This window comes from Silene latifolia, chromosome Y (genome assembly GCF_048544455.1).
Source record: "Silene latifolia isolate original U9 population chromosome Y, ASM4854445v1, whole genome shotgun sequence".
In the NCBI taxonomy this organism is placed as follows: domain Eukaryota; kingdom Viridiplantae; phylum Streptophyta; class Magnoliopsida; order Caryophyllales; family Caryophyllaceae; genus Silene; species Silene latifolia.
In genome coordinates, this window is record NC_133538.1 from 204,106,491 (window position 1) to 204,117,463 (window position 10,973).

General features: G+C 36.5%; 2 protein-coding genes across 2 annotated transcripts; both read left to right on the top strand.

Annotated features, from left to right (window-relative positions):
* Positions 1 to 6,003: 6,003 nt before the first annotated feature.
* LOC141629885 (uncharacterized) lies at positions 6,004 to 7,732 on the top strand. The gene is made up of 3 exons (XM_074442807.1): positions 6,004 to 7,006; positions 7,143 to 7,281; positions 7,492 to 7,732. The coding sequence occupies exons 1-3, from the start codon at positions 6,004 to 6,006 to the stop codon at positions 7,730 to 7,732; spliced, it is 1,383 nt and encodes a 460-aa protein (XP_074298908.1).
* Positions 7,733 to 8,031: 299 nt separating this feature from the next.
* Positions 8,032 to 8,777, top strand: LOC141629886 (uncharacterized). The gene is made up of 2 exons (XM_074442808.1): positions 8,032 to 8,367; positions 8,652 to 8,777. Exons 1-2 carry the CDS (start codon positions 8,032 to 8,034, stop codon positions 8,775 to 8,777), a joined length of 462 nt encoding a protein of 153 aa, XP_074298909.1.
* The last annotated feature ends 2,196 nt before the right edge of the window (positions 8,778 to 10,973 follow it).

The following is a 10,973-nucleotide window of genomic DNA, read 5'->3' on the forward strand; positions in this document are numbered from 1 at the left end:
AAATCATTTTCGCACTTCATTTCCTAAACCTAGATACCGTCACTCTCCTCCTCCTTCACCATAATCCTTGCCTTGAGGATGCTTACACCATGGGGATGGGATGCTTGAGTCGGGTAGCGGTCTTGACGCCGGGTTTCTATGCTTAGGTATGTTAACATCATCATCATCGTCATTGTTGTTTGCAGTTAGGTTGGTTGTGGTAGTGATAGATGATTGTACTGTTTGTATAGGTGTGTTACTTGGTTGATTGGTGTCTTGTGATCATAAGCGGAATCGCCGCGGTGCGCTAAAGGTAGGTTTGAATACTCATTAATGTTTGTTGTCTAGAGTGTCTTTGATGTGTCTTGGGTGATTAGTGTCGGTATGGTTGGTTGATTGTGATAATCGGTTGGTGTTGTGCTGTTTTGTTTATCCTTGTTGTGGTGCAGCTGATTGTGATTGTTTGTCTATGAATCTTGAGGTGCGTCCTCGACTGAGTGGAGTCACTTGCGGGAGTGGCTTCACTCCCGTAGTTCGCCCTCCATGGAACCCACAACGGGAGGGGATGTGCACATTAATGGACATGGGTTTATCGCTCGGTATGATGAGCGGGGCTTAGGTGGGAACGACTGCAGTCCCCCACTGGCAGGGCTGGTCCAGTGGACAATCGGTGACGGTGATTGGTTGAATGGAGATGTGTGTGTGTGTGTGTGTGTGTGTGATTTGTGTACTCATGCTGTTTCTGTGGTTGTTGGTGTATTTCTTCAGTAACTGACCTTGAGTGGTTGTTTTGTTATTTGTTTCTGTTGTGTCTGTCGTGATCCCTTATGGTGAGCAGCCAGCCTTAGCAGGTTGTGATCTGGATGTTAGCTGGGTGCTTGGCGAGATGAGTCTCTCACGAGTCACGACAGAAGTAGTTCACACAATAGATAGTGGTTTTGAGTTGTATCTTTTCATATCGTCTGTTGTTAGTAATCACTTGTAATATAACTTAATTGTTCTTTTATCGGCATTTGATTATTACTGTCCTTGGGCAAACGAGATGGTAACGCCCTTATATGCTAGAGAAGGTCTTGTTAAGGCTCCTTGGTATATGGGGGAGTTACAGTAACTTAGACATCTTAAATACAAAGTACGCTAAGAGAATCCAAACTTAACCAACAAAAGAGCTATGATGAACTTCCTAGGGGTAAGAGTCGGAGTAAGGTCGACAAGGATGTCAAAGATAGAGTTTTCATAAGCTACGAGCATCAAACTTAAAGGAGGAGCACGACGAAGCGAGGAAGAGAGGTATGGAAGGTAACACTTATGGTCAAAGAAAAAGGGTGATAAGACAACAAGGAAACGCCAGATACTCAAATCTCAAATAACAACATCATCCTAAGCGGTTCCGAAAATTTCCTAACAACAAAACTCATAACTACATCACTCCCAGGATTTCCTCAAAACACTTACGTTACATCATCCTGAGCTATTCCATGAAACAAGGTACTTCACTATAAATGTGATTTCACCACTCCAAACCCTCGAAAATCTACAAACAACCTCCACGAGATCAAGGTCAAAGTTTCTAACAAAGCTATACTCGTATCCAACTAGTGTCAACTATGAGTTTCTCAAAATGGTAAAACACTCAATCAAAAATCCAAATTCAAAAGTTCTTTTGCACATTCTACCTACTCTCGAAACCTAAAGCATAGATGGTAACATTCTCCAAATTACGAGACAACCACCCAAAACATCTAACTCATCTCAGCTCAACATCTATCGATCCCAACTTATAATTACATCTCAAGAACTCTGGCTACTAATCCTCATTACCACAAAGTGAATACTCAAATGAGATTCCAAAACTAGCAACAACTCTCGCCTAACATGGTTCTTATGTAATCATCACAACACTCACAAAAGTATACCGACTATGCTAACCTCGAGTTTAACTCAAACTTCCAAGTAACATTTTCATCACCAATGGCTAACAACATCCTAGAGGTGTTTCCTTCCTAGCTCTCATCATAAACTCTACTCCATGTCAAAACCCCAAGCAACAATACTCGAGTTACCAAGTTCGCAAATTCCAAGTATAAACAACAAGGCCAAGTTCCATAACCTTAGTATCATAGGCAATTCACACTTAACACACAGAATCCACCAATCAATTATACTCACTTTATCAAGGAACTAGGTATAAGAATTGTAACACCCGCAATTTCACATTTATGGGTAACATATTAAAATTGATAATTTAATAATACTCGATTTTATTTGGTATATTATTTATTTGATTTATTTTCAAAATCGTGTTTTAATTTTATAAAAATTTATTTGATTTTGTTTTGACCGGAAAACCCCCTTAAAAGTCGTGTTGTGAGTTTTTTAGTGCAAAACCGAGTCACACGGCTTGTACCTTTGATTTTGGGCCTAAACAAACATATGGACTCTCTTTAAGCCAACCAAAACTCCATCCTTTAGGGTTTTATTCTCAAAATTTCAGCAACTCCCCTTCATCTTCTTCCCTTAGAAAATATGTGTTTTTCTCCATTAAAGCCTTCACAAAATCAAACCTTGAGACGGATGCCATTTTTTCGTTTCTCAACGAAATCCGGTGATTTTTGTACCAATCTTCTCCTCTCCTTCTCTTCCTTCTTTCTATGTAAGAAAAATATTACCTTTTGAATATTTTGGAAAATCCATCTTTTTGTGAGATGAGTTTTCTAACCCTTTTTGCCTTAACCTTGTTCTAGGATGAAGCTTTAGCATTCCGGGGTGATGTTGAGTCGGAATCATGTCCTTTGATGAGCTAAAAGGTAACGGTGATGGGTTACTTGACATTATGTCAAATTTGTGTACTGTGTTTATATGTTGTAGTTTGTCCATATGTATGTTAAAGTTTGAATCTTTTCTTGTTTCACATGTTTATTGTTGAATGGGTTTGTATGAGAAACCATCTCATGGTTGGTTGAAGAAATTTCCAATCTTTTGGGTTACATGAGTGTTTACATGGATGAATCACTAAGTATGCCTCATCACACTACCTAAGTCTTTCTAACATCACAACCTCTCAAAACCAAGGTTATGGGTCGACCACGAACAAACTCCACAAAGCCAAATTATCCAACCAAGGTTAACATCCCACAAAAGAAAGAGAACTATCAAAAGGCGTCAAGGGAGGATAAGTAAGGAACAAAGGACAAGTTAGGAGGGTACCAGAGTAGCTTCCAAGGTAAAAGAAAAGAGAGTTTAGAAGAAGAAATAAGCATCAAGAAGTAAAAGAACGAGGCAAGGCACACAAGAACGAGGAATATCTTTGAGGAAGTAAAAGCATTCTTCAAAGGTTGAACAAATCTTCAATTTCTGGCAATAGGCACCAAGTCTTGATCACCACGTTGGTAAGCTAACGGTCATTGATCCAAGGGCACAACAATCATTAATTAACAATCAACAAACATGTTAGAACCTACAACGAAGCATACACAAAGAGACTACCAACTTAGGTCCTTAATTCTATCCATCTCTCATTTATTATTTAAGGTCAAGTTCCAATTTAAATTTAAACTTTTCGAGCGATATTAGAGAGTCCAACTTTTCTATAAATCCTATTAAGTGTAGATCTAACTTTTTGCTCTTAATAATTTATGAAAAAATTATCCTAATTAAAGTAGATTTAATAATTTATGAGAAAGTAATCCTAATAGAAGTAAATCTAATAATTTATAAGAAAAATAATACTATAGAAGTGGATCTAATAATTTATCGATTATTCTTTACTAAAATAATAATAGAAAAATAACTTTATAAAGAATATTTATTTTAGAAATATTTATAACGCAAAAAAAAATCATATAATAAACGTATAAAAATGTGCAAATTAAATATTTTATAAACATACAATTAATCTTTGTGAGAAAAAAAAGAGATCCTAATTTCTTACAAATATTAAATATTGTCAAAATTTTAAGTTGTTCGATTTTAACTACTTAGTGAAACTCGTGTAGTAAGAAAGATAAATTTAATTAAAAAAAATTTTGAATATTTAAAATATTTACAAAAGTTTCGAGTTGTTCATTATAACCAAACTCGTAATTGTCTTACAAAAACCTTCGGAAAAAAACTAATTTTTATTTTTAAAAAAATATTTCAGGAAAAAGTAACATGTCATAATAGGAAAAAGAAGTAAAGATTAACATTTACATAGCATTTGGCAGAGAAAAATGTTTACAGTGACAATATTAGAAATAAACAACTTCTTCAACAATGGCATGAAATAGTTTTAACTCTGACTTTCTATAACCTATCAAATGTGTATGATTAGATTACCATTAATATTCACATAAGATTAAAAAAATTTGAGCTACCATTTTAAAAATATTAAATGAGTCTCGTATTGATTTTGACAAATGAGCCAAAAAATTAAATACAAATGAACAAAGTCAATAATTACGATTTTATGCAGGACTAATAATCCAAGAACCAGCTAACTATGAATAAATCAGTGTACGATAAATATATAGAAAAATTGTGAGAATTATATATAATCTATTATTATATCGCCGAATTTTTTCTACAAACTGGTTTCAAATTCATATCAAATCCATAATAGACGTTAAACATGTATTGAACTGTCAAATATACAAAAATTATGCGGTTACATCCATTTTTACTTTCTAAATTCCAATTCATCTATGTGTTTTTATTCACTTAATTATTTCCAGCGGTTTGCGTATGACTGGTTTTTAGACTTATTACTTTGTCATGTACGATTGTATATTTTGCAGCCCGAATAATCCGGAACGGTTTAATGATGACCTAATTTGTTTGTTGCAAAGAATGATTGATGAGGAAAATATATTAGCTATGCGATTCAGAATGGCGAGAGATAGATTATCAGATGATATAGAAAGAGATGTCTCTATTCGGCTTATTTCAAGACGAGAAACTGATGGTAGAACATATAACCGTCCTACAGCTTCTGAGGTTGCCGTTCTTATTGAAGGAGACATTGGAAACGCCGTGGAAAAGAGGGATATTATTATTGAGAAGGAAAGTGGTGAACTTCAGCGTATATCCGAGTTGCACCCTTTATATTTAGCACTCCAATATCCTCTGTTGTTTCTGCATGGCGAAGACGGTTGGAGGCCGGGCATCCTACATAGCGAAGCTTCTCTCAACGAAAGTAAGAAAAAAAACCACGAAATCAAGTAACAATGAGAGAGTGGCTTGCATTTCATCTCCAGGATAGATCTTCGTTCCTTCAATCTCCTATTCTTTTGTTAGCTGCTAAATTACTTCAACAATTTATTGTCGATGGTTATATGATGGTTGAGTCGCAGAGGTTGTCATTTTTTTGTCATAATCAGGGGTTGCTTCGTGTGGAAACGTATAAAAATCTTGCGAATGCGGTCAACCGTGGAGAAACCGAACCATCCTCTGCCGGGAGCCGTATTTTCATGTCTTTATCGGTTTTGCAATCAGATGGGTACACTATAGGTAATTTCCAAGATACTGTGACCATTTGCAAGTGGTATGGGTATCCAGATTTGTTCATTACATTTACATGTAATCCAAAATGGCCAGAAATAATGAGATTTGTCTCTAAAAGAGGTTTGAGGCCGAAGGATCGACCTGATATTCTTAGTCGTGTTTTCAAGATGAAACTGGCGAAATTAATGAAAGACTTGAAAGACCGTCACATATTCCGACGTGTCATTGGAGGTGAGGTTACACATAAATCTTTCGAGCACTACCATTCATGTTTCTTCCTAATGTCGTATGAATAAAAAACCTAAAATTGTTTTTGCTAATATTTCAGGCACGTACACTATTGAATTTCAAAAACATGGATTGCCACATGCTCATATTCTAATATTTCTTCATCGTGATGACAAATTCCCGGAGGCCGCAAATGTAGATAAAATTATTAGTGCCGAGATACCTGATCCTGATGAAAACCCTATGTTATATGCTCTTGTGAAGGAGAATATGATACACGGTCCATGTGGCAAAGACTTCCCTACTTAACCGTGTATGGTTGCATCTAAGTGCTCCATAAACTTTCCGAAGAGGTGCATCGAAAGCACAACGGTTGACGACGACGGGTATCCTGTATATAAGAGGAGGGAGAAGGGATTTACCGTGGTGAAGAGTGGACGGAAAGTCGGCAATGAGTGGGTAGTTCCATATAATGCGCAATTATTGTTAAAATATCGTGCCCACATAAATGTCGAATGGTGTAATCAAGCTCGATCAATCAAGTATTTGTTCAAGTACATAAATAAGGGACCTGATCGAGCCACAATGCAATCTTCTTATCGTCGTCGAAACGAGGATAATCCCGACCAAATATATGAGATACAGAGGTTCCATGATTGTCGTTATATCTTAGCATGCGAAGCTGTGTGGAGAATCTTTGGCTTTGAAATCCATTATAGGACTCCTCCTGTTGAAAGATTGCGCTTTCACCTTCCTGATGAGCAAAGCGTTGTTTTTAACGACGAAGACCCTATTGATTCAGTCATCGATAATCCCACAATCGGTATGACAAAGTTCTTGGCTTGGATGGATTGTAATAAATCTAGCGAGGAGGCACAACAACTATTATATAGCCAGTTCCCGACAAAATTCATGTGGAAACAAGAAGAACGTGCTTGGCATCCTAGAAAAAGTGGTTTTGCTCTTGGAAGAATGCATAATGTTTCCCCTAATTGTGGTGAACTATATTATATGAGAACTCTATTAAATTTCGTCAAGGGTCCTAAATCTTATGAGGATTTAAGGTGGTTTGATGATGTTTTGCATCCTACATTCAGAGGTGCATGTTATGCGCGTGGGCTGCTTGGAGATGATAAGGAGTACATTGACGCTATAGAGGAAGCAAGCCGTTGGGGTTCCGGGTCTTATTTAAGAAACCTCTTTGTCACTTTATTGTTGTCTGCTACTATAGCGATGCCAAGTAAAGTGTGGAAGAAAACTTGGAAGCATCTTTCAGATGACATCCTATATCAACAACGTAATGCGCTTCAAAACCAAGGTTAGTTGTTAAATGAACATTTTGTGATTACTGTAAATTCATATAATATTATACTAACTCCCCTTTTATTTAAGCACTACCGTGTAATAATTGCTTAATATACTTTTAAAATGGTGTGCGGCTATTAAATTCATAGCGTTGCGATTAACGGAGGATGAACTTAAGAATTATGCATTGCTAGATATTGAAGCATGTCTTCAACGCAACGGCAGTAGCTTACGTAGGTTTGAAGACATGCCTTTTCCCGAATCATCCACACCTCATCCCGTGAACACGTTAGTATCCGACGAGCTATCTTAAGACAGAGTTTCTTTAGGGGAAGAACATGTGCACCTTTTATCTTCCATGACTAACGAGCAAATGGCTGTCTACAATGAGATAATGGACGCAGTCCGTAATAATCGCGGAGGTGTTTTTTTTGTATATGGATATGGAGGGACGGGTAAAACTTTTATTTGACAAACCTTATGTGTGGCATTGAGAAGTAGAGGACAGATTGTGCTTCCTGTAGCATCCAGCGGCATTGCAGCTACCTTACTTCCCGGTGGAATAACTGCTCATTCGAGACTTAGTATCCCACTCAATGTAGTTGAAAATTCTACGTGTTCAAGGATTAAACCAGGAAGTGATTTAGCCGAACTCTTAATTAGGACAAAGCTTATTATATGGGATGAAGCACCAATGACGCACATATATATGCTTTCGAGGCTGTTGACAGAAGTTTAAGAGATGTCATGCGTTTTTCGAACGACGGAGATATCAATCAACCATTTGGTGGTAAGGTTGTCGTATTTGGAGGTGATTTTCGACAAATACTTCCCGTTATCCCTAAAGGCAGTAGATCGGAAATCGTGAATGCGTCACTATGTGCTTCAAATTTGAGGTCTGCTTGCAAGGTACGAAAAAAAAATGCACGTTTTGAATTAACTATTCTATATGTAACGGTTAAAAATTTATTTACTCTATATAACCTCATAAATTACATATTTTTTTATTCATACAAAGTGCTGAAATTGACAAAAAACATGCACCTTCGAGACGGAGATTCGTGTTCCGAACTTGCTCAGATAAAAGAGTTTTCAGAATGGATACTAAAAGTTGGAGACGGGGAAGCTGGAGATCCGAATGATGGGGAAGTTGAATTAGAGTTGCCGAATGACATTTTGATTCAGCACACTGGAGATCCTATCGCTTCCATTGTAGATGCCATTTACCCATCCCTCGAGAATCAACTATCGAATCCCGAGTATCTTCAGAAGAGGGCCATCCTTGCACCTACCCATGAGATCGTTGATTTGGTTAATGACTACGTATTATCTCGAATAGATGCAACAGAGAAAATTTACTTCAGCTCAGACGAGGTGAGTAAAGATGAGAGTAATATTGGGGTCTGTGATTTGTACACCACATAATTTCTTAACTCTATTAAGTGCTCAGGGCTTCAAAATCACGAATTAAAGCTGAAGGTTGGTGCTATAGTTATGCTTCTTCGAAACATTGACCAATCTCGCGGATTGTGAAATGGCACTCGACTGATAGTGACAGATTTGGGATCACGTGTGATTAGAGCAACAGTTTTATCGGGTAGTCATAAGGGCGATAAAGTGCATATTGCCTGTATTACACTTACCCCATCTGATTCCAGTTCTATGTCGCTATTTCAAGAGTGACAAGCAAAAAGGGATTGAAGGTTCTGATTTGCGATAATGATAAACGCGTGTCCAATAGAACAAACAACGTAGTGTATAAAGAAGTTTTTGAGAAGCTATAGTTCAATTCACTTATGATTGTACCCCGTAACAGTTTTTTGTTGTACTTATTTCTTTGCAATTTGTCTACTTTTGTTAACTCTTATAATTTTGAGATTTTTTTTCTGTAATTCTAGAATTCCAAAATTAATACTACCATGAAAGAGGATCTCCTATTAACAAACCTACTTCTCAACCCTAAACGACAACCCCGTGCAATTTGCACGGGCATAAAACTAGTAGTTTTTATAGTAGCTTTTCATAGTTTTTTTTTTTGGAAAATTTCCATTTTCGTCCCTGAGGTTTGGGTTATTTCCACTTTAGTGCCCTGAGTTTTGCATAATTGCACTTTGGTGTCTTGATGTTTCGACTACTTCCCACTTTGGTAACCTGAGTTTTCAATAAAATTTCATTTTGTTGAACTTTAAAACATTTAATAATCAATGATTATCTTAATTACATTTTAAGTAAAATAAAGTGCAAAATTGGATATTAAACTGCATAAAAAATAGTATAATCAACATAATATTACAAAAAAAAAATGGCTTTATGTTCAAAATATTTTTTTAGTACTCCCTCCATTCATCTTTTATATTTCCATTTCAATAAAATATTCCCCACATATATTAGAGAAGTGGTAAGATAAAAGACGAATGAATGGAGCATAAAATACAAAAAATGTTATGTATAGCCGTATAGGCCACTAAAGTGGGAAGTAGTCAAACCTCAAGGCACCAAAGTGGAATTATGCAAACGTCAGGGCACTAAAGTGAAATTAGGCCAAACCTCAGGGCAGCAAAGTGGAAATAGTCCTTTTTTTTGTTAATGGTTAACTATGAGATATTCCATATGAGTTTTGTTGAATATAAAGTACTCCTTAGTGTAATAAATTAGGTCAAACTCATATATATTGGTTAAGAAGTGAAACGATTGTGCATATATATTTAGTAATTTGAAGCTATTTTCTTAAAATTGAAATTCTTTTCTAAAAATTTGTTCATTTTGTTATTATAAATAAAGAGTAGAATAAAAATGTTAGATAATGAGACTTGATTTTGTTAATAGATAACATTTCAAATAAACAAAAATGAGTTATAATTTTAATAGAATTAATCTAAAACTAATCCAGTTTAAGAGTAGTATCCTAATATCCTACTCCCTCCAATCCACACAACAACAACAACAACAACAACAACAACAACATCAGAGCCTTAATCCCAAAATGATTTGGGGTCGGCTGACATGAATCATCCTTTCGAACCGTCCATGGGTAAACGCACACCTCAAAATGCGAATAAAAAGGGAAGATGAAAAACAAAAAGGAAGAACGAAAATGTAATGGAAAGTCAAGGTAAACTTAGGGGTTTTAAAATCGAATTCCGGCTTTCTTTTATAAAAACTTAAAATTTAAATCGAGAGAAAAGATTAAAACGATTTTTAAAAACCGAAATAGAGTTAAGGCTCCGGAATGAACCAGGTAAAATCTATAAGAAAGTGGTTGGTGAAAAAGTGTAATAAAGGAGAGAAAAATAAATAATTTAATTTTTAAATTAAATAAAAAACATTAAATCTGTCAAAAAAACATCAAATACTAAAAATCCACATGTATCCTTTCCCTCCATTGTGCCCTCTCCGTCACCATACTCTCCTCAAGCCCCAGAACTCTCATATCGTGCTCTATCACTCTCAACCATGTCTGTCTCGGTCTTCCTCTGCCTCTAGGGACCTTTTCTGTTCTCCAAGTCTCCAGCCTCCTAATCAAAAGCGTCCATAGGTCTCCTTCTCACATGGCCAAACCATCTTAGTCTGTTTTCCATCATCTTGTCCTCTATTGGCGCCACTTTTACCTTTTCCCTAATCACCTCATTCCTTAACCGATCTTGCCTTGTATGTCCGCACATCCACCTCAACATGCGCATCTCCGCCACACTCATCTTTTGAATGTGACAATGCTTCACGGCCCAACACTCGGAGCCGTAAAGTAGGGCAGGCCTAATTGCCGTGCGATAAAATTTTCCCTTTAATCTTTGGGGCATATCTTTATCGCATAGAAACCCTGAAGCACTCTTCCATTTCAACCATCCCGCTTTAATTCTGTGAGCCACATCTCCGTCTAACTCCCCATCTTTTTGAATAATAGATCCTAGATATCTGAAAAAATCCGAACCCTCAACAACATTCCCATCGAAAATAATACTCCCCGCCTCTGTCGATCTCAA